The sequence below is a fragment of the Callorhinus ursinus genome, unplaced genomic scaffold (genome assembly GCF_003265705.2).
Source record: "Callorhinus ursinus isolate GAN/ISIS: 27379988/994484 unplaced genomic scaffold, GSC_fseal_2.0 scaffold15, whole genome shotgun sequence".
In the NCBI taxonomy this organism is placed as follows: domain Eukaryota; kingdom Metazoa; phylum Chordata; class Mammalia; order Carnivora; family Otariidae; genus Callorhinus; species Callorhinus ursinus.
In genome coordinates this window covers 20,205,529-20,229,471 of record NW_027397077.1, presented here as the reverse complement: position 1 = coordinate 20,229,471, position 23,943 = coordinate 20,205,529, and the positions used below count along the sequence as shown (strand labels likewise).

General features: G+C 41.0%; 1 protein-coding gene across 6 annotated transcripts in view; it reads left to right on the top strand.

Annotated features, from left to right (window-relative positions):
* The window catches only part of ADAMTS9 (ADAM metallopeptidase with thrombospondin type 1 motif 9), a 159,590-nt gene that overhangs the window by 18,951 nt on the left and 116,696 nt on the right, over positions 1-23,943 (top strand). For 4 of the 6 annotated variants that reach the window (XM_073901496.1, XM_025885665.2, XM_073901498.1 and 1 more), the window contains exons 4-11: positions 10,386-10,675; positions 12,817-12,900; positions 13,001-13,116; positions 14,035-14,075; positions 14,183-14,288; positions 18,667-18,813; positions 20,041-20,182; positions 21,155-21,250. In XM_073901496.1, the coding sequence (XP_073757597.1) occupies positions 10,386-10,675; positions 12,817-12,900; positions 13,001-13,116; positions 14,035-14,075; positions 14,183-14,288; positions 18,667-18,813; positions 20,041-20,182; positions 21,155-21,250 (1,022 nt within the window). Of the gene's footprint in view, positions 1-5,469; positions 5,630-10,385; positions 10,676-12,816; positions 12,901-13,000; positions 13,117-14,034; positions 14,076-14,182; positions 14,289-18,666; positions 18,814-20,040; positions 20,183-21,154; positions 21,251-23,943 lie in introns of all 6 variants that reach the window. The other 2 variants (XM_073901499.1, XM_073901495.1) reach the window with 2 other exon arrangements.

Genomic DNA, 23,943 nt, shown 5'->3' with positions numbered 1-23,943 from the left:
ATCCTAGATATATTGGGTTAAATAGAAAATATTATTAAAATTAATTTCATCTGGTCCTCTTGGTGTTTTTAAAATGTGCTACTAGAAATACTTAATTTCTGTGTGTGGCTCACATTTTATTTCTCCTGGAGAGAGAGTGTGGCCAAGAAGATCCCACGCTTTGTCACCAAGGGGCCTGGGAGGCAGCCATCGAAAGTGGGCTGCAGGTACTGTGGGGTGGCCATGGGCAGCCGGTGCCCCACCCGCCAAAAAGGCCCACCTCCCCTTACTGCTAAGAGATGGAAGGAGTCACAACCAACATTTCCACAAGAGTATTTTGCAGGATCTTAATAGCAAAACCAAACAGTCTCTTAGTGAAATGCAGGCCTGGGTGTGTTCAGCTTGTTACACTACCTCAAATAGATATCCTTAACTGTTTTCTCAAGTTAGTTCAAGTGTGCCTCAGTTTCCTCAACTGGAAGTGGACATCAAAGTCCCTACCATATCGGGTTGCTGTGAGCTGTAATCTGGTTAATCCACAGAAAGTGCTTAGAAGAGCACCTGACGCAGAGGAACCCACTCAGCACATGTCAGCCGTATTATTATGACGGCAGCCCCTTGTTACCGCTTTAGCTGAGGGAGATGCAAGCTGTTGAATGAGAAAGGGGGGGCAGGGCCTTTGAGTATAGCGCCTGAGTCGGCAAACTTGACCCCCCTCCCTGGCTGGAGGTACCCACCCCCTGGAAGATGGTGGGATGCCCCTCAGACGTGCCTCCCACCACCCTGACCCACAACCAACCACAGCCCCTTGAACTCTATAACAGAAGCTTCTCGAGTGTTTTATTCCAGTGGTATCTCCTTCTCCTCAGCCCCGCCCCAACACCCGGAAAGGAAAGCCCCTCAATACACTTCTCTCCATCTCATTATCTTTCCGGGACCGGGTCAGTCCCCACCAACTACCCGCCCTGTAAGCCAGCCAAGAGCCCATCGGTTTCCCAATTCCGTGGTTAAACAAATGTAAACTGGTTTCTTTCCTGCAAGACTTCCAGGAGTTCTTAAAATGCTAATGAGCTTGGAGGCAGTCCCAGATGTAAATGCTACGTGGAATATTTTGCAAACTTCCATTATTTGTACTCAGAACTACGTTCTGGAACTTATGTTCCATAAACCACTCTCAGGGAAACATCGTTCATAAAGGTTCTGGCCAGCTAAAAGGAGTCTCAGCAAAATCTCTTCTACTGCCGCCCTTTGCACACACACATTCCCTGCTAGTGCTGAGCATGGAGCATCACTAGACCCTGGGCATGCCATTTGTTTTTTCCCCAAAGCTCCCCATATGTACAGAGAAATGGGTTTGGGGGCATGACCCTCGTGAGCATTTAGGGACTCCCTGTTGTTTTTAAGGCTAGCAAGTTGAGGACCCTGAAAAAAATTAAACGGTGAGTTTTCATTCTTATAGGACAGTTTCCCCCCACAAGCTCCTTCCCCACCCACTTGCTGGAAACTCATTGTTCTTTATTATTAGAACATTCATTGGTTTTATGGCTGTTTTGTTTTTATGTTTTACCTTTTTCTTTTTCTTTTTCCCACACTGTGCTTGTTTATCCATCTTCCTCCGGTCCCAGTAGACTGCGTTTTCTCACCTGCGGAATCCCTGTCTGAAGGCGTCATTAACTCTCTCAACATACCTGATTCATTGCAGATCTTAGATCTGACTAGAACAAAGACAGCCCGGGGAACTGGCATGGGTCTCTACTTTGGGTTCCCTTGTACGTTGTCAGCTGTCAGAGCCATGGAGAGGTGCACGCGTTGGTGTCATGTGTTTATGTCCAATTCCAATTCAGGTTGTGTCCTGTTCCGGTCAGCCTGGGTGAGCACGTTCCTGGACGGGAGTCCCCAGGAGGCAGGGACTGGTTCTCCCTCCCCCACTTCCCTCTTTTCCTGTAGAAGATTCTTTCTGAAATAGCATTGTTTTATGTGAGCAACCTTCATATCAACATCTTCCGTCCTACAGAGGGGATAGATTGCACACAACTAGTAAAGAAATAACGAGTCGTTATGATCGCTGTACATACTTCATGGATCCTTCCCATGTGCCATGCTTTGCGCTGAGGGCATCTTGCATGCCGTCTCTTTTATCTTCACCGTTAACCCTTCAAGGAGCTGCAGTTTTCCTCCTTTTACAGATGGGGAAACTGAGCCTTTGAGGCAGAAAGGGGTAGCTTAGAGTAGCTCTAGGGCAGGGCCACCAGCCTGGGCTGGTCTGCCTCCAGAAGCCAAGTGCAAAACCACTCGGTATTCCTGTCCAACTTCCTTCTGGCTGTCAAGCCATGGTGGAGCAGAAGGGGGGGGGCCAGTCTTCCCTTGGGTTCTGTGCTGTGACTTCTCTGCCCACTCGGACCGTGAGGTCACAAGGTGGCTCACTGCCTTAAGGAAGTTCAGTTAAATTTTGATAAACCGTATGAAAATAGAGAGCAATAATTAACTTCCCAACTGTTGAAGTTAACATTTGAATCTCCTTAGCCCAGGTCTGGTGGATGTGAAACTCTCAATGAGTAACTGCTGAATAACAAGGCCTGGATGTTATTTTCTAAAATGATCCCAGTTATTTAGTAATATGATACACATTCTATTACATGGCAATGTGACATGAAGCTCATTTAAAATATTTTTCACCAAAAGATGACCAAATGTTACAGGTTTTTTTGTTTGTTTTTTTACTGTGAGGTTTTAAATAATGAGACCATCTTAAATTTCTATTCTTTCTTTTTAAGGATTAGCCCCAAATTTTATTTTTGTTTTGTTGTTGCTGTTGTTTATGTCCACTTATCTAGCTCAGTACCCTGCATAAAACTGGTGTTCAAGAAGTAATTTTTAAAATTCAACTTACAATACATAAGGAATTTTCTTCTTTTGAGATTTATTTATTTATTTTAAAGAAAGAGCACACGAGCAGGGGGAAGGAGCAGAAGGAGAGGGAGAGAGGGAATCTCAAGCAGACTCCCCACGGAGCGTAGAGCCCATGACCCTGAGATCCTGACCTGAGCCGAAATCAAGAGCCAGTGCTTAACTGATTGAGCCACCCAGACACCCCAGTATATAAGGAATTTTCTGTACACTTTGTTATCTAATTTTCAAGACCACCTTAACATAGCAGCAGGAATTTATATGCCATTTAAGAGGTCAGGGAAACTGAGATCCAGAGAAGTGACTTAGAAAAGATCATTTAAGGATATAAACAGTTTATATCTTTAGGATTGTTACTGTGATCCAGAAAAAATTTTTGCACTGTCACTCTCCCTGAAATGGTTCCTTTTAGTTAGGACTTTTTGAGTTGGAAAAAGTAGAAAACATAACACTATGGGTTACTTCCTATTTGCTGGGCACTTTATATGCCTGCTCTCCAACTATTCCTCAGAGCCATCCTATGAAATAGGTAGTGTTCTTATTCAGCTTTCTAAATGGGAGAATGGAGGGTGAATGGGAGTCAGTTATTTGCCCAAGGGCAAAAAGGGCTTGAAGCTTGCTCCCTTCAGAGCAGGAGGTGTCAGAACACTGCGCTGGTGTAAGCATCACTGCTTCTGCTTACTGGTCAGCAAGGCCAGGACAGTTGTAAAAGCCAATATTAACTCATCTTCCTGATAAACAGGGTTACAACTTGAGTGCCTATGATGAGGCCTGAGTACCGCTTACAGCTCTTCGACCTGTCTAAATGTGTTTACCTGTGCATGCAACAGTTCAACTTGCAAAGTATTGCATTTTTCTCTGAATGCAAATGTGCATTTAATTTTTGGAGGTATCACATGCTTTTTGGGGTTTTCGTGGGTTTTTTTGGCATTAACTCTGTTTTTTAGAGCAGTTTCAGGTTCGCAGAAAAATGAGAGGAAGGTACAGAAATTTCCCACGTATCCCCCTGCCCCTACCTATGCATAGCTTGTTGTCAACATCCCTCAGCAGAGGGTACGTTTGTTGCAGTGGGTGAATCTACATTGACATATCATAATTATATCATATGGTTGTATCATAATCACCTAAAGTCCATATTGATATTATGATTTCCTCTTAGTGTTTTATATTCTGTGGATTTAGACAAATGCTTCAGATGACATGTATCCATCATTACGATGTCATACACGGTATTTTCACTGTTCTGGAAGTCCTTTGTGTTCTGTCTGTCCATTTCTCTGTGCCCCAACCTCTGGCAGCCACGGATCTTTTACTGTCCCCCTAGTTTTCCTTTTCCAGAATGTCATATAGTTGGAATCCTACAGCGTAGAGCCTTTTCAGATTGGCTTCTTTCACTTAGCAGTATGCAATTAAGGTTCCTTCGTGTCTTCACATGGCTTGCTAGCTCAGTCCTTTTTAGCCCTGAATAATATTCCATTGCCTGGTGCTACCACAGTTTATCCATTCACCTACTGAAGGACATCTTGGTCGCTTCCAAGTTTTAGTGATTATGAGTATTAGCCATAGACATCCATGTGCAGATTTTTCTGCAAACATCTCCTCTGGGTAAATACCAAGGAGCGTGATTGCTAGATCATATGGCGTGTTTAGTTTTATAAGAAACTGACCAATTGTCTTCCAAAGTGGCTGTACCATTTTGCATTCTCACCATCAATGAATGAGAGTTCCTGTTGTTCCACATCCTTGCCAGCATTTGGGGTTGTCAGTGTTCCAGATTTGGGCCATTCTCATTGATGTGTGGTGGTATCTCAATGTTGTTTTAATTTGCATTTCCTTGATAATATATGATGTTGAGCATATTTTCATGTGCTTATTTGCCATCTGTATATCTTCTTTCATTCAACATGCTATTTTAAGATTGGAACTAGGATAGGTTGCTCCGAAGTTATTTAGGTAACTAAATGTAATTAATTTTTGAGGACTCCTCAAAGGAGAACAACCTTGAAGAATGATTTCCTACTTTTAAGCGTCATATCTGAAATCTAAGAAGAGGCAAGAGAATGGTGCAGCCATTTTGGAACATAATATGGCGGTTCCTCAAAATGGTAAACACGGAGTTATTATATGACCCAGCAGTTCGACTTCTAGGTATATACATCAGAGAAATGTGAACATGGGCACGCAAAAACTTGTATGTGCATGTTCATAGCAGTATGATTCAATTGACTTGTTAGAACCAAGTGCCCACCAATTAAAGAGTGAATAAATAAAATGCGAAAGAAGCCAGTCACAAAAGGCCACATATTGTAGGACTCCATTGGTATGAAGGGAGAGAATAGGCAAATACATATATATAAAACATAGGTTAGTGTTTTCCAGGAGCTGGAGGGAGAGAGGTAATGGGGGAATGACCACTAATGGGGACAGGGTTTCTTTCTAGGGCAATAAAAATATCCTAAAATCAGATCATGGTGATGGTTGCACAACTTTATGAATATGTTAAAAACCACTGAATTATACCCTTTGAAAGGATGAATTTTATGGTTATATAAATCATCTCTCTCTGTCTTTTTTTTTTTAAAGAGAGAGAGGACAGGGAGGGGCTGAGGGAAAGGAAGAGAGGGAATCTCAAGCAGACTCCCAGCAGAGCGTGGAGCCCGACGTGGGGCTCAATCTCAAGACCCTGAGATCATGACTTGAGCCCAAATCAGGAGTAGGACGCTTAACCAACTGAGCCACCCAGGTGCCCCTATATATTATATCTCGATAAAAAGTACTAATATATGTAAAGCTATGTGTGGGGGAAAAAAAGAGAAAGGAAGAGCAAAAATACACAATTTGTACTGTGCTTTCCACCAGAGTGAAATCTCATTATGTAGATAGCCCATTCTGATAAAACTAGTAGCAAAGTTGGGGTGCCTGGGTGGCTCAGTCGTTAAACATCTGCCTTTCGGCTCAGGTCATGATCCCAGGGTCCTGGGATCGAGCCCCGCATCGGGCTCCCTGCTCGGCGGGAAGCCTGCTTCTCCCTCTCCCACTCCCCCTGCTTGTGTTCCCTCTCTTGCTGTCTCTCTCTGTCAGATAGATAAATAAAATCTTAAAAAAAAAAAAAAAACCTAGTAGCAAAGTTTTTGGCATTGCCAATTTGAAACACTAGCCTCAATTTTATTATGCCACAAGTTCATTAAAGAGAAATGTGGATGATTTTCATTTAATCTTAACACCGTATGTCCCTTGGTGGAAATTATTCTCTGTTGTTACAGATTCTATTCAGAGGCAAGAGAATTGAGTAGGTATACAAGTTAAAATTTGTCTATTTTCAGTTCTCAGGAAAAATGTTCATGCATTTGTAGCCATTGTGAATATTTGAATCTTTAAAGCTCATACTATTTTTAATGTTAAATTAAAAGTTGCCTGTTAAAATGGATCATGTGTTTGAAATTGGATGAGCTAATTAGGTCGTTAATTAGGATTCTAACTCATTAGGATAAAAGATCATATGGGTAAAAGACTGGGAACTATTATATATTAGAAGACGTTTTTGATTCTGAAGAAGTAATTTTATTCCTGCTTTTTCATGCCACCTAAAGTAGACTGAATTATTTCTTTGATACACAGATTACTTGTGAATGAAATGTCTTCCAGGTATATTAGAACTTACATGCATTGTTCTCTGTTATAAATTGTAGTCTTTTTGTGATTAATGCCTGAATTTCTTCAGCTTTGTTATTTAAATAAGTAACCCTTCTTTCTAGTTAGTGCCTGGATTCCCATTCAGATATTCCAATATACAAGTCCCCTCTGATGAGTCTCTGAGAGTATATTTTTCCCCGTGAGTGGTCAAAGAGAGCGAATACAGCATTTCCTGAGTGTTTTTCTCACTGTAGTTGTACTTTTCTCTAACTAAACCTGATAAATCAAAATATTTATAGAAGACCCTAAGTAAAGATTATTTTTTTTTCACAAACTGATATATTTTCTTTTTTAAACAGCTTTATTGAGATAAAATTCACATACCATACTGTTCGTCCACTTAAAGTGTCCAATTTAATGGCTTTTGGTGTATTCACAGATATGTGTGACCATCATCACCATCATTTTTAGAACATCTTTATCACTTGAAAAAGAAACACTGTACGCTTTCGCTACCAACCCCTCATATTACCACCTCACCTCCAGCAACTAATCTACTTTCTGTCTCCTGATTTTCCTCTTGTGGACATTTTGTATGACTGGAATCATATACTGACTGGCTTCTTTCACATTACTTTATTGATAAAGTTTGCCAACATGTTTTATAATAAAAAGGGCCAGTTCACTAGGAAGATTTAACCATTACGAATATAGATGCGCTTCCTAACAGAGCACCACATACATGAAGCAAAAACTGACAGAACTAAAGGGACAAATTAATAATTCACCAGTAATTGTTGAAACTTTAATACCCCATATTCAGTAATGGTTAGACCAGGGAAGCAGAAGATCAACAGGAAATGGAAAACTTGAAAGACAGTATAAACCAGCTACACCCAACAGATGATCTATACAACACTCCATGCAGCTACAGCAGAATACAAATGCTTCTGACATGCACATGGAACATTCTCCAGAATAGATCATATACTAGGCCATAAAAAAAAGCAAAAACCACCTCAATATACTTAAAAGGATAGAGGTAATATATAGTACCTTCCCTGACTACAGTGGAATGAAAGTAGAAATCAAAAACATTAAAAAAATAGGAAACTCAAAAATATGTGGAAAGTAAACAGCTAAAATAACCAGCAGGTCAAAAGGGAGGTTGGAAAATACTTTGAGATGAATAAGAATGAAGATAGAACATACCAGAATTTATGGGATGCAGGTAAAGCAGTGCCTAGAGGGGAATTTAGAGCTATCAGTGGCTCTATTAAGAACGAAGAAATATCTCAAATCAGTAATCTAACCTTCTTCTTTAAGACAGTGGAAGGGGGAAAAAAAAAAGACTGGAAGGGGGGCAGGCGCCTAGGTGCCTCAGTTGGTTAAGCATCCGACTCTGGTTTGGGCTCAGGACGTGATCTCAGGGTCGTGAGATCAAGCCTCACCTCAGGCTCCATGCCCAGCACAGAGTCTGCTTGAATTTCTCTCTGAAAAAGGAAGAGAAAACAAAACTATAGCCTGCAGAGAGAAGAATATAATAAAGATTAGAGCACAAAATAATTAGAGAAAGTAGGAGAATAGAGAGACTTTAAAGCCTTTGAAACTTTACTGATTATAGTAATTATATTAAGCCTTTACAGAAAACGTAATAAACAGGATTATTTGTTTTTCATAAAATGAATGACTTTTTTTTTAAGATTTTATTTATTTATTTGACAGAGAGAGACACAGCGAGAGAGGGAACACAAGCAGGGGGAGCAGCAGAGGGAGAGGGAGAAGCAGGCTTCCCTCCTAGCAGGGAGCCCGATGTGGGGCTCGATCCCAGGACCCTGGGATCACGACCTGAGCCGAAGGCAGACGCTTAACAACTGAGCCACCCAGGCGCCCCAATGACATTGTTTCTTAATATATTTTCTTAATATATTAAAAACCATGCAGTTTTCAACTTGGCCTCTGCACACCTATTATAAAAAGCTAGTCTTTGTGAAAATATCCACATGCTCTCTTTTGTCCAGTTGAGATTTAACCAAACCATGAGCCCATTTCAGTCCCGAGCTCTTGAGAAATCTTGCTCAAATAGAGCATGTTTTAGGGCATCGATCAAATCCATGTCTGATGCCTCAAACCACCACTTCCTGCTATGTGACCTTGAACAAGTTGCTCAATCTCTTTGAGATTTAGTTTCCTCATCTGTAAAGTAGAGGTTAATTTTCTCATTTTAGTATATGTGCTGCCGAAGCGAGCACTAATTTTCTCATTTTGAGAGGAATTGTGAGACAACATACACAAAAAAGCCTAGTTCAATTACTTGATTAGTCATAGTCATTTGGTGACTTAAAAATGGACAGCCTAAATACCCATATGACGTGGGTGTAACATACATGGATATACTCACAAGAGACCGGCAGAAAAGGATATCATATAATATCTATGCCAATTTGAAACACTAGCCTCAATTTTATTATGCTACAAGTTCATTAAAGAGAAATGTGGATGATTTGTGTACCAGACTTTGGGCTAGTTATGTGATCTATGGCTACATATAACTTGTTTGACAGTGTGGACCGATTTCACTATTTTAACACCTGCTAAAACACTCAACTTGGGCAAAATACACATCCTGGCCTAAATGGGTTGTTTTAGCGATGGTTTTTATGGTCAAATATTGAGCCCTTCAAATATGAAACCACTTCTGGCTTAACCTTTGTTGTTGTTGTTATTGGTGCAATAAACTCTCTTCTTTGCATCTTAGGTAAGCATACTTGTCAGGTATATGATTCTGTGGCCTGTCTTAGACTACAGGATGCTGGCATTAAAACTTTAAAGCCCATTTGTGAGATGATAGGCAAGATAACAGATTAAATTCCATTCTTACTCAGAGCCTATTTGGGCAGGCACTTTTATGCTTATTCCGTTTGTTGTGTGGTTGATGACTTCGAAATTGAATATTTTCTCCAGCAACACAAGCTTCAAGCCACATTGTGGCCTAGCGCTTCTCAAAACATTAACATGCATATGAATCACCTGGAGATCTTGTTCAGCTGGAGATTCTGATTTATCGGGGCTGGAGTGGGGCCGGAGAGTCTGCATTTCTCACAGGCTTATAGGGGCTGCCAATGCTGCTGGTCCACGGACCACACTTTGAGCAGCAAGATTGTATAGAACTGAGGACGGAGCTAGGCAAAAGTCTGAATCTGGCATTGCACATCACGGCCGCAGTGGCCTGTTCATCCTCCCTGAGTTTAATCGACTCCGCTGAGCCCTGAACTAAATTAATTAAAAAATTCAGAGGCGACGAATAGCAGTGATCCTATTCTTACATTTCATGTAAAACAATGATTTCATGCGGTAATAGAAAAATACCTTGTGCGTTTTCTAGAGTCCCTTTGTATTGTCTGTTAGCCTGGCCACCTCTCAGACCTCTTTATCCTGCAGCTCATTGAATATCAAAAGTGGTGTATAGGAAACATCTCCATTTCCATTCTGTAAAGCCCAGTACCTGTGCTGGACCTTACTATATCTATGGCAAAGAACAATGAATGGAAGCCAGTTACAGTCCAGCAAGACTTTTGTTACCAAATGAAAAGTCACAGGCAATTGCTTCCCTTAAACTCCTGCCTGATTTCCTAATACCTTAAGTGAGCATTAATGGAAACTTCCAGGGAAGCTAATTTCAAGTCCTTAGTCATTTAGAGGAGAGTGCAGATTGAGTTTCTCCCGTAGAGTCCACAGTGTGTAGAACTTGATTTTGTATTTAATTTGACAACAGAAGCATCATCTTTTAAGATGTAGCAAATTAAGTTCTTAATATGAAGGAGAGGTGGTTTGAAATGTAATGCGTGCCCTCCGATTTGTTACAGAGCACAAAAATAGTCACAGCAAAGACAAGAGGAAAATGAGAACGAGAAGATGGGGAGAGAGGCGTAGCCTGGCTGATGACGTGGCGGTATTAAAAAGCAGCTTAGCAACAAAGGCGCTTTCTGCCTATGGCAACAAGACGGACAGCGCCAGGGATAAGAGGACCCACAGAAGAACGAAACGTTTTTTATCCTATCCACGGTTTGTAGAAGTGATGGTGGTGGCGGACTACAAAATGGTTGTATACCACGGAACAAACCTTCAACATTATATTTTAACTCTAATGTCAATTGTAAGTACATTCAAAAGAAGGTGATTTATGAGGTCCCTAAATGTGCCATTGGGAAATGGGTTTCCACCCAGTGCTTTGGAGGATCATTCTCAGGGCTGGCATTTCAACGATTCAGGCAAGTGACCGAAGAGAACATCAGATGATTTATTGGTTGCCTTTTTATAATAACAATAATGGTGACAGGGTGGAGTGTTTATTCTGTTAGACAATGCGCTTTGTAGTTAAAAGGCATCATTTCTAATCCTCCTGGCAACTCTGCTAGGTAGGATTATCACCCCCATTTTATAGATAAGAAAACTGAGCCTCAGAGGAGTTAGGCCACTTGCCCATGGTCTTGTGAAGCTAGTAAGTGGCTTAGAGACTGCATGTGACCTCTAGATGGTCCACTTCCCAACCCCAGTGCTTCTTGTCTGACATACACACTTGCACAGCCAGCTATGGGGTCTAATTGAGTGGCCTTGGGATGAGGCCCACAGATCTCTCCCCCCCTATTTTCCTACTCTCACTTTGAATCGAAAAATCAATAGATTTACATTATTAAAAAAAAAAATCAAACAGAACCAAAGACTAGTCATGAGAAAGAAGTGTGTCATTACCTACCCTGGCCCCTTCCAAGAGGCAACTACTGTTAAAAGTTTTTTTCCATATGTGTCTAACCAGCACTGCCCAATAGAAATATAATGCAAACCACATATGTAATTTAAAAAATAAGTAAAATTAGTTTTAATGATGTATATTAATTTCTGTCAAAATGCTGTCATTTCAAAAATTGCTAATGAGATATCTTAGTTTTTTTCATACAAAGTCTTAAAATTCAGTATGTGTCTTACATTCAACAGCACATCTTGTTTTAGAAAAGCCACATTATCAGTGCTCAGTGGCCACATGGGACAAGTGGCTACCATATTGGACAACACAACTAAATATGTATGCACATACAATGTTTCTCAAACCAAAATAGAACATTCTAATACACTGTTTTACATATTGTTCTTTTCTTTTAAAAACACTGGAGATTGTTCTATAGCAGCCCATACAATCTACCCTCATTCATTTTAAGACTCAACACAGCATTTATTCCAATGGATTGACCTTAATTTATCTGACCGGGAACCTGCTTTGAATAAATTCCCCCAAAAGGTTGTGAAAAGCAACCATGTTTGGGACCTATGCTTTTAGAGTTCTTCTTCCCTCTCCTTGGCCTGTGCTTCTCCCAGTCTTTCCCCCTCCCTGCTGTGAACCACTCCCTTGTGCTCCCCACCACTCCTCAACCTGCCTGCCCTGCACTCCCTCCTCGCCTCCCTTTCCCATGCTCAGTCCCCTAGGCCCCAGCCCTCTCCTGTCCTGGAGGAGGGAGAGGAAAACCTAATCACACCTTGCCCAGATGCAAGTCTATTTCCAGCCCATAAATTCAGACCTTTCAGAAGAATTTCAGTTATGAGCCTGGATTTTGGGTCAAATTGATGTAGGCTGAACATTCTGGCTCCGCCACTCAGCGCTGTCTATAGTCTTGGCAAAGTTACTTAAATTCTCTGAGCCTTAGTTTTCTCACTTGTTGTGCAGAGATTGTGATACCTAGCCCAGAGTTTTGCTCTGGGGACTGAACGCAAATGCGTATGCAATTTTCAGCAAGGATCTAGTATACAATAAGCACTCAATGAACATTAGCTCTCATAATTAATGATAATAATGAAAGCAAAACCAAACCAAACAGGTTACCAGGTTGTGAAGAACACAAATGGGAGGTAAATATGAAGAACAACTATATTAGCCAACGTGGTCAATGTGAGATTCCATAATTGGGCGATCTGGGACTTCAACTGGGATGAAAGAGCTTGCTCAAAAATGAATATCCAGTGTTTTGGCACAGAGAACTGTTAGGTTGTGTGGCAATGCAATTTCCAAGGAAAACACTTTGAAACTTAAACTTGTTGGGATTCATTCTTATCTGAAACTGCCATCTATGAATTTTTCAAAGAGAGTTTTAAGAAATGTTTGTTGAACTAATGCAAATTCAAAACTACAAAATGCATATGTTTGCATGAAACGTGACAAGAGGTAGAGCCCCAGCATAAAAAGTGAATTGCTTATTGCTTACACAGAGTTCACAATTAACCTTGAAAAATTTATCTCGGTTGCAGGTAGCCTCTATCTATAAAGACCCAAGTATTGGAAATTTAATTAATATTGTTATTGTGAACTTAGTTGTGATTCATAATGAACAGGTAATCAAGTTTTTTTCTTCTTCTTTCTTGTATATGTATCCGAAATGGCATATCTCAGTGGTGGTACAATGGGCCACTCATAATTCTTTTCTGCATTTAGGAAGGACCTTCCATTTCTTTTAATGCCCAGACAACTTTAAAAAATTTTTGCCAGTGGCAACACTCGAAGAACTCTCCAGGTGGAATCCAGCATGATACTGCTGTTCTTGTAACGAGGTATATGGATTTCTCATTCATCAGATCTTTCGGTTTCCACTCATGTTGGTGGGACAAGGTCATATATTCTTGGTAGCCAGCCCTTAGTACAAAATTCCCAAACGTCAGCACTATTGTGGAGGCTGCCCTGTACATTGCAGGATGTTTAGCAGCATCTATGGTCTCTTTCTACTACCTATCAGTAGCAACCTCTCCCCTCAATTGCGACAACCAACAATGTCTCTGGGGGTGAGGGGAGCAAAATCATCCCTGATTGAGAAGCATGAGCCAATAGGTGCCCAGTAGGCAGGAGATGTGTCTGGCCCAACAGTAGACGCCCTTAGACCAAAGGCAACTGCTATTCAGATGGAGCTGGTTGTTACCATGCCACGAAGGTGTCCAGTGTCACCAACTTCTGTGATTTTGCAAGAAGTCAGAAATACGGATTTTTCTTTTAAGTGAAATCTTCCAATTTTTACATGGTAGCAACGAACTCAAAAATACTTAAAATGCCGTGTAGGGCAACAAAGAGGAGTGCTGTCCTGGTTGTATTTCCCTTCAGTCACCTTGGAGATAGTCACAGTCACTTACTCCTCCGTGAACTGACATGAGAGGGATTGAAAGCCTTCTCAGGAACGTTCAAGAAGGAACTAGAATCACGGTAGGAGGGAAAGCCCAGGTTGGAGAAGTTTTCACCTGCTCTGTAGCTACCCCTATGGCAGAAGAACCCCTCTTGATGTAGCTTTTAATCCTTATGTCACTGGTTCCCAAGATTTTTTGAGTTACAAACCCACCCTTGGCCTCCTCAGTTTGGTCTTTGTAACCACCTCCCCCTCGAGGGGGCCACTGTTGTGAATGCCTAGAAGATTGTCATGTGTTTACTTGTGTTGACATTTACTCTTTGGTGTTGTCATGGCCCTAAGTCTGCTTTGCTTTCAGACAGGATATCTGCAGAGCTCATGACAAATGTGACACCTTAGGTGAGTCCGCTGTGTGCATCCTCTATGGCTACAACAGTTTCCTGCCTTTTTATTCCAAGCCACAATTGCTTTTTCAAGTAAACCCTTCTTTTCTTTCCTTTGAACAGGTCTTGCTGAGCTGGGTACCATCTGTGATCCCTACAGAAGCTGTTCTATTAGTGAAGACAGCGGATTGAGTACGGCTTTCACAATAGCCCATGAGCTGGGCCATGTGTATGTTTCCTTTTTGCATTTTCATTTAATTTCGAGTGACCTAAAACTTTTCTTCCTTTGCATCAATGAGTATCCCCTTGATTTGAGAGAGGGTAAGGCACTTCTTGAGTCATAACAGAAATTTTAGGGTTGAAGAGCCTCGAACCTAGTTGGCTCTAGAAAGCTGAGTCGTGCAGCACCCCCTCTTCAGCCATAGCTGACGTGCATCTTGGGTTTAACTGCACACATTTACGATGTAACATCTAGTCTTCTCCTTTCCTGCGTGGAATTGGAGGAATGAGGCTTTTCCAGCCCACCCACTGAAGCAGAGCATCCATTAGCTTAAGAAACTTTCCCCAGTAACATCTTTATCTGGGAGGGTCTCCCTTCATTACCCTGGTTCACAAGATTTTTGCAAATCCAGATTGTTCCTGGCTATAGATAGACAAGGCTTTCTTTCAGACATTTAGCCTCTGGGCACAGTGATGTCCCTCTTTCAGAGAAGAGATTGAACAAAGATACAGAGAAGAAAACATTTCCTAACTATCGTCACTTAGTGGTCATTATGAAATCAGCTTTTCCTTTTTGTTCTTTAGAAACAGGGCATAGCTAGAACATGGGGTGAAACAGTGTAAATTTACTAGAAATTATTCTGATTTTTGGTCTGCATTGTTTTCTTTCTAGAATGATTTAATTACTCCAACTATATCTTTTAAAAATGATTTTCTCAAAAGATGTCACTGATATAGTTGTATATCGATTTACATGTCAGTGTTAACCTTGTTTGGAGGTAAATAATCTATTAAGCAAGCTTTTTTATTCAACAGATGCTTTTTGAAGGCACCTATGTGCAGAGTGCTATTCTAGAAGTAAAGCAAGATGCATATGTAGAGGCATCTCCAATTTAGTTCAACATATAATGGGTATATTTGAAACTAGTAACTTTCAAGCATATTTTAGGAGCACACCTGTTTTCTTTTCTCCAAAGGAAATATTATCAGATGCCCAATATTTATAGCACAAAAGAAGCATGGTTTTCATTAAGCAGTTGTGGTGGGCCAGAGTCCTGCTTAGTCAGCTTCCTCTCTGTCCTTTTGGTTTCTGAAATATTTTTGTGAAACTTAAGGATATCTTGGAGCCCAGTTTGAAAACTGGTCCCACCAGCGTTTCCCAATACACAAGGGCTCCAGTACAATTCCAAGAGAATGGTCTATTGGGGGAGGAGGGGAAGGAGGTTTATAGTCAAGTAATTAAAAAAATTTTTTTTTCTTCCTCGTCTAGCCCTGCTTAGAGTCACAAGGCTCAGTGACAAAAAGTAAAGGCTCTGACAAGTCCTGTATTAAAATAAACTGCTTGGTTCTGTTTAACTCCGTTTTCCCAAACTTATTTTAATAGAATCTTTGGGGATTTTTGTTTGTTTTGCGTAAAGTCTAGTAAATTCCTTTAAACTTTTGAATAGGAGGTGTAGATTTGACCATGAAGAATAGGGTGGCATTTCAACAAGGCAACCATCCCTGCCTCAAGAGACCAGAATGAGGGAAGTTAGAGATAGGAATGATTCAAAGGGTGAGAGTTTGTGTGATTAATAGATTAACAATTACCCATAATCTATGGTTAAGAAAGGTATACTATAAAGAAATATAGTTAATTTCCTTTTAATTCCTTCCTCACAAGAGCTTATAAACTCCTTTTAGGACAACCAGTTTATAAAGTTGACATTTTAAGGAAAGTGAGAATTTTGATTAGCAAAACTGAGTATTTTCAGCCATAGAGGAGCCCCAGCTCTATGGTTCTATACAGTTAACAGACATCTCCCCCCACAAAAACCATGTCGTTTGCATTGGTCTAGAAGTTTTTATTTACATTAGTTCCCTTAAACTTCATAATCACCACATGATAGATATTGTTTCCCTGTCAAACGACCTTAGCAAATATTAAATTGCTCAAAGTCTAGTTGTTAATGTTGGGGTACCAGCTCTAACAAGGAAATCAGCTGGGAGCCAGATACTCAAGTTCTGGACTGAATTGTTCTAATTCTGCATTCTCTTTGACTTGAGAAAAATATCTGTTGTTTCCCTCACTATTAGATGGGGCTAATATATTATGCACCTCATCTCAAAGTATCAGGAAATTTAAAAAAATGAAATAATTGGTGAATGATGAGAGTTATTAGCTAAACAAAAAGTGTATCTCTGGCCCCTTAGTGAATTCTTTTTGTTTTGATGCTTTGTCTCATATAGTTAGGTTTGCTTATATTTAACAGAAAATGAATATCCTTTTTTTTTTAATTTGCTACAGTACTTTGTAGCAGATTTTCTAATGAACTTTTTAAAGATTAAACATTAAGTTGTTAACAGTCATGACTCTCTGATAACATAAAACCCTGTTGGGGAGAAAAAAGCAATTGATCTTTTATTTGTTGAGTATCATTGGATGCTTCAAAAGCAGCTCCTACCTTCTCATACCTGCTTCTAGATGCACCAGATCTGAGTTAGGAGGAATTTGGGAAATAACTGACTCTGCTGGATACAGAAGTCCTTCCACAGTCTTCCTGACAAATCTTCCACAATTTGTCTAACAGGAGGGAATATGCTTTATATATATTCCAAAACACAGGGGTTTTAGAATCAGACTGGAGTGGTTTCCAATCTCAGCTCCCTCACTCCATCACCCATGTGACCTTAATCAAGTAAATCAATCTCTCTACAACTCATGTTCTCTCATCTATAAAATGTGGGTAGTAATAGCACTTTTCACATAAGGTAGTTAAATGAAATAAAGCATCTAACACAATTAACACATTGCCTGGTACGTTGTGAATGCAAAAAAAAAAAACTCTTGGTTATTATTTTTTAGTGAAGTGCTCAGTGAATAATATTATCTAGCCCCTGCTGTGAGCAAATGTGCCTGACATTTGAATGAAAAGAAGTTTTCTCTTGATGTGATGAAATAAACTTGATTTTATGTAGGCATGTTTGGGGTGATGAGTAAACACCAGCTCCTTCACACCACAGAAAAACAAACAACGAATGTTTGGGCGTGTTGCTTGTGTGGGGTTTCTTGGTGTAGGTATGACACTGACTTTGCAGCTGGGAACGGGAAATGGGAGCAGTGATTCTTTTAAGAAAATGGACTCTTAAGCATGAAGAACCACTATTCATTTTAACCTAGACTGATGAAGGTTTTCTATCTCATAATTTCCATCTGGCAATTATTTCATCAGGCAATTACTGAGGAGCCCAAGTTGTATTAGAAGAAGAAGAAAACCAAACCCAAGAGAAATGAATGGAATGGACTTGACAGGCTTTTATCCCAGCTTTTAGATGCATGCGAAACAAGTCTACACACTCCTGTCTGGCTCACTGATTTCCCTATTGCAAGATGAACTAGTGGAGGGCATTCCTCCCCCCAAATGCAAAATTAGCCACATGCACCATTTTTGTGACTGGAGAGTCATCCAGAGAGGACAGCGCCTCTGAGTTCGTTACTGGAGCTGAGAATGGCATGTGGGTCATAGAATTGATGTTTCTAGATTGAGAAATGCTTCCTATCATTTTTCCCCCCATTTCCCTGGGCGAAGCCAAGAATGGCAAGTATGTGTTAATGCTGCTGCTGAGTTCCCTCCCAGGCCCGAGAGGACATTGGCACTCCATCATAGCCTTTTCTCGGGACAGAACCTGGATTAGTTTAAGAATCCTTTTGTGCCCAACTTTTTAGGAAGCCAGTACCAATCAATTGGCATTGGCAGGAAGCATGAAACTATTTGCCCTGTCTGCGTTAAGCCAATTGAATTGGCATGCTTCTGGTTTCCATGCTTGCAGCTTTCCTTAATGGGTTTATTGTGCATGAACTTTGCATACCTTTATAATGATATACCTACACAGCTATATCATTTGTCAACCTGACCCAGAAGGAGGAGATGCCAAGACCCATAGTGAGCCTCTTATTAGAAAGCTTTTGGCTTGAAGGTTTGACACTTGACGGACTCTTTATATTCACAGTGTTATCATAACTTGCTAAATTCTTGACTCTATAAATTGGCCTTTAACAGCTTATTAGGAATTTCAACTACTGTATTCTAGCACCAACTACAGCACGCTCAGAGCATCTGCAATTCCAAAAAGGACACCTAACCCAGATAATGGGCCACTGTACATCTTTTTTTTTTTTATACATTAAAGGCACTTTGTATTAAATTGGGTGAGAATTACGTTCTCTGCTCTAGTCCATCTTGAACCATCTAGGAAGTTTTCTCCTGCTCCCCAGGATGTGGGTTCCTATTCATAATGCAGAAAGCAGCTCACGTTTTTCTCTTAGATAGATGCCTTCTTGAAGCAACGGCAGTAGCCCGGTACTTTGGTATTTATTAATGTTCCTGTCTTTGTCTCGCTGGCCTTAGGTTTAACATGCCTCATGATGACAACAACAAGTGCAAGGAAGAAGGAGTCAAGAGTCCCCAGCATGTCATGGCTCCGACGTTGAACTTCTACACCAACCCCTGGATGTGGTCAAAATGTAGTCGAAAATATATCACTGAGTTTTTAGAGTAAGACTTAAACTTTCTTTGAGCCCGGGCTTCTAGTGTCTGGTCTCTGTGTAGTGAACTTATTGTGGGAAAGAAAATGTTGAGTCAAGCATTCCTCTGGAGTGTTATTTTTTTGTTGACATTCTTGGGAGGAGGTAAAAAAAATACTCTCTGACATCTGTGCAGTTCCTCTCCTGGCCAGAGTTTTGAAGATTACAGACTGAGCTCAAGAAAAGGCCGGGATCTTAAAGAGAATATGTAAATGTGGCTTCGTTCTTGGCAAAGCTCTGAAGTCTGTCCGGGTCTTGGGGGAGGGCCCATGAATGTGATTCCATGATGAGGGAAGGCCACAGATATTCATGTGGCTCTCACTTAGTAATTTGGGCTCCAAAAAGGAAGGGGTAGTGAGATGACCCCAAAGAGGGTTATGTGGGTGGATGGAAATCACACAGACCACCAGGTTGTTGAATTGAGAACATTCTTTCTCTGTCTCTTTCCCTCCCTCCCTCACTCTTTCTCTCTCCTTCTTTCTTTTGTTTTTCTTGTTTTGTTTTTTAAGCTTCCTGCCAGGCAGCTCAAAGATCCAATTACGTTATACCATATCCCTGTGTCACAGATTTATTGCTCTTCTCTCCCAGATGTATGAAAGGTTAAGTGATTGTCCAAGGTCACTGGGTGTATATTTCTCCAGCCACAGGGAAGAGGGGGCTTATTAATCAGAACTCACCAGGTGTGAATTTTCCAGAAGAGGTGTTTGCAGAAAAGTCAAAGAACTGGAGGGTTGCTGTTTTTCTTTTTAACCAGATGACCTGACGTGTTTCTTCTTATAGTTGTTGATTTACTCACTCTTCTACTCAGCAAACATTTACTAAAGATCTGTTGCTATGGTGTTCTTGAGCCCCGTGCTTGGATGAAAAGGACACTATCTTTGCCCCTAAGAAGCTTACAATCTATTGGAGATGAGGGTAAAAATACAGATAATTGCCCTGAAATGTAGCAAATGCTGTAAAAGCTGTGTATTTCCTACTGACTGCGTTGTATGGAGAGCCAGAGTTCCATAAACAAGTTCCAGAAATAGAGCTTCACCTTCTGGACATTAGCCTGGGATGTAAAGAATAAAGCACATTCGATAAAGGAACTATCCTCTCTACCTTTAAAATGGCAGGATGGCCTTCACTTTCATCTGGACCCTTTGACAGCCCCTTCTCATCACGGTTCTCACCATCTGTATTTTTCTGCTTTCCGTAGCACTGGTTACGGCGAGTGCTTGCTGAATGAACCTGAATCCAGACCCTACCCTTTGCCTCCCCAACTGCCAGGCCTCCTCTACAACGTGAATAAACAATGTGAACTGATTTTTGGACCAGGTTCTCAGGTGTGCCCATATATGGTAAGTGTTTGGGGGCCACTTCTGCCTTCATCCATTGATTCTGGATGTTTTTAATTCACAGTTTTCCACAGGCTTCTCACTCTAACATAGACCACTGGGGGCAAAGTGGAGAACAGTCCACTGACTATTGATGACGATACTAGTAGTGATGATGACGATCAACAGTGATAGTGCTCGCTGTCAGGTGGTGCTTCACCTGCACGTTCTCACTTCACTGTCGCGACAGCCCAAAAGGCAGATGTCGTTATCATTTGCATTTTACATGTGGGAAACGGGGGCTCAGAGAGGACAGGGTAACAGGGCTGGTAATGGCACAGCTCTCCTTGTCCCCTTTCATTCCCCACTGATTTGTCCAGGTGACCTTTATTATAGGGACTCTTCTAGATTCAGTAGAGGTCATTCGTGAAACAAACCTGTTTCCCTGTTTTAGCTTTTAGCTTGTCAGGGCTGTGTCCTATGACCATGTGCGGCTTGAAATCATTTCTGATGGTCGCTCAACTGGGGGGTGTGGGATATTTTCATGTGTGTGTTGTGGGCACTTGGACCAATGATACCCAGTGGTTATCAGGATGCAAATGGAAAAAAAATGTGCTTCTCTGAGGTGCCCCCTTCTCTTCCTTTGGGTCTCTGGTTGGTTGGTTTGGTGGGAGAGACTTCGGAGATAGATAGCATGGTGAATTGGGAAGTACAGTGATTCTATGGAAATAATAAAAATGTTTGAGTGAAACTTTCCCGTGATTATATTCCTTTCTGCGTTACTCGTGATAGCAAACATCCCCCTTTTACACCACCTGAAGTCCTACCAGACATAGAAATGTGTCTCATGGGTTGCTCTCTGTAGCCCTTGGAATATTTTATCATTCGTCACACCAAGGGAAAAAAAGTCCCTTTCTAACCTATTGGCAATCCTTGCCTGGTTCCATATCATCTAATCACATTGTCACTGACTTGTTGTTTAACTGAATTGAACAGATGCAGTGTAGACGACTCTGGTGCAATAATGTGGATGGAGTATGCCGGACTCAGCACACGCCCTGGGCAGATGGGACCGAGTGTGAGCCTGGAAAGGCAAGTAGCACCCCAATCCGTTATTTTGTCTTGGGGCAGCAGAAATGGGCAAAATGTTAGCTGTCGGCTTAGTCACCATTGTTTAGAGTATATGCTGATGCAGTGTGTTTTAGCATGCATCAGACTTTTTGAGGGTGACAAGTTCAACTGTACTTTTGAAAATTGTGAAAACTTACATTATGGCATAATACTGATACAAGACACAGGGCTAACATTATTGCCTTAATTTGAAAACATCCTTTCTCTCATTTTATCATTCCTAAAATCCCGACATCCTTTTTAGTTTAATGCGGGACAGTGTTTCTTTTTCTTCTGTCTCTTTTGGAGGTGGCAGTGGAAGGCTGTTTTTAAGTTGATGGAGCATCTTAAAATCAAGGAAACAGAGGCATCTGGGTGGCTCAGTCAACTGAGCAACTGACTCTTGATTTCGGCTCAGGTCATGATCTCAGGGTTGTGGGATCGAGCCCTTGCATCCAGCTCCGCACACAGCACAGGGTCTGTTTGAGATTCTCTCCCTCTCCCTCTGTCCCTCCCCCAGCTCATGCTCACTCTCGCTCTCTCTCTCAAATAAAATAAATAGGATTTTAAAAATCAAGGAAACACAGAAATACAGTGAACTTCCTTTGTTCACTACTGGAATACCAGGCTTTTTCCAGCCTGTGTTGGTCCCTTTAAGGAGCTGTGATGTCACCTGGGATATATGCAAATGTAAGTCCTGAGTTGGTTATAATGGTTCCCACTATTTGTTAATAACCAAAAAAAAAAAAAATCTGCTACTTATACAGCCCTGAAATAACAATGCCCCACACACCTAGAAGTGTGATTAGTACAAACTTCTGCACCTGGTATCCATCTAAAACATAAAAAGTTAGTATAGTAGCAATATCATCATCATCACCCAAAAACATTGGCTACTGAAAGTTTTGGATCTTAACCTGATTTTTTTTTTATCCCTATGGCAAATGGCATTCTTTCACTCATCAATGATGTAATCCCTGGGCTTTAGTCTGAGTCTCTTGTCATCCTTACATGTATTTTTCCTTTCTTCTCTCTCCTTCCCATTGTCCATTTTACTCACTTCTAATATTCTGTTCTTGTTTGCCTCCACTTTGGAGGAACGACTAGCACTCAGAATGTTTCCATGGAAGGGTCCTCAGAAGTGACAGACTTTAACTCTCACTTCCCCAATTTTATAGAGTGGGAACAGAAATAGAAGTAACTTGTCCAAGGTCACTCAGCTCATTAGGGCAGTGTCCCCATACCCCAGCCCCTCCCTACCCCATTTTCCTCCTTTGCTTTGTCTGAAGGGGCCACAGGTCTACTGTGGTGGTTGTACCTCAAACTCCCTGAGCTCCTCAGTCTCCAGTGGTCAAACAGGAGGACTAGTGGCTTCCTTACTCATCTGCCATGGTGGTTGTAAAGTTACATGAGCTGGAGGGTATGAATGTTATTTGAAAAATTTTAAAGTTTAGTACAAAAAATTAAAAATTACAATGAAGCTGATTTTATACTTGACTTACTTGGTGACTAAGTCAGCTCATGTTCTCACTTCTTGATGGCTGAGACCTCAGCAGTTGAGAATATAGCTTTCTCCAATAACAGCCCAACCAAAACTACATATGGACAGGGGCACAACAGCTTTTGCACCTTTCATTAGCTTAAAGAGAAATAGATCTCCTTAGCCAGAGTAAATATTTCACTTTTTGTGGGAGATTTAACTCAGCATGTTGATGGCCAGAAGATCATAGGTTTGAGTGGGATTATGGTTCTCAGGTTTCCATGGCAGCCATTAAGAATTCATTCATTCTTACAAAATGACGATGTGGCCTCAGAGTCCTGCTAAAGCACAGTGACCCAGACGGGTGCTAGCAGTTGCCGAAAGATGACAACAGACTATACCTAGTTGATGACTTGGTTAGTTGGCTTGAGTCAGAGCCAGCCCACTCTATTACTTAAATTGATTCTCTTTGATCTCAGAAAAATCACTGGTCTTGTGTTATGGTTCTTAGCCAGTCTGAGACACCCACCTACTATGTCTATTTCTGATATATGTTATTGCTGGAAAAACCATAACAAAGAATTTTCAGGAATAGGATGAAGTGAATTATATTTCGTGAAATTGCGGTGAACAGGCTACCAAGCCCACAATAGCGGTGTGGTATCCCAGTCAACCCTGCGACACGAAAGAATTCGGGAGGATGTCTGTTGTATCTTTTTCTAATCTTCTGCTTTTGTAGCAGAAGCAAGAAGATAAGGGATTGCAGGGTAATCTTATACCTGAGGGATGGGGAAATTTGGGAGGTCTTTCAGAAGTCGTTTTCCATGTACACTTGTGTTTAGCAAGAGCAAGAGACTTCAAGGCATTCCAAAGGGCAGGCTCAGAACACTCTCTGAGAAGCAACTGTGTGGAGAACATGATAGGTACCCTGGTAGTTCTGTTTTGGAAAAGGGGTCAAGTATAGCAGCTTTTATTAAAGATGTGGGCATATGTGTGTATATTTCCCTGAAGAGCATTTATGCTTGTTGCAAATGCCAAAGATGGCGGATTGTTGGCATAGAAATGCTTTGTGTTTTTTTTTCATTTTGTTTTGTTTTCTTGGAATTGGCAGTAAAGTCCTATGCCTTTTCTCCAGCCGATTCTGACTCCCTTTGAGGTGGGGTTAATTTTTGTGTTTCTTTCTCTTCATTTGGCC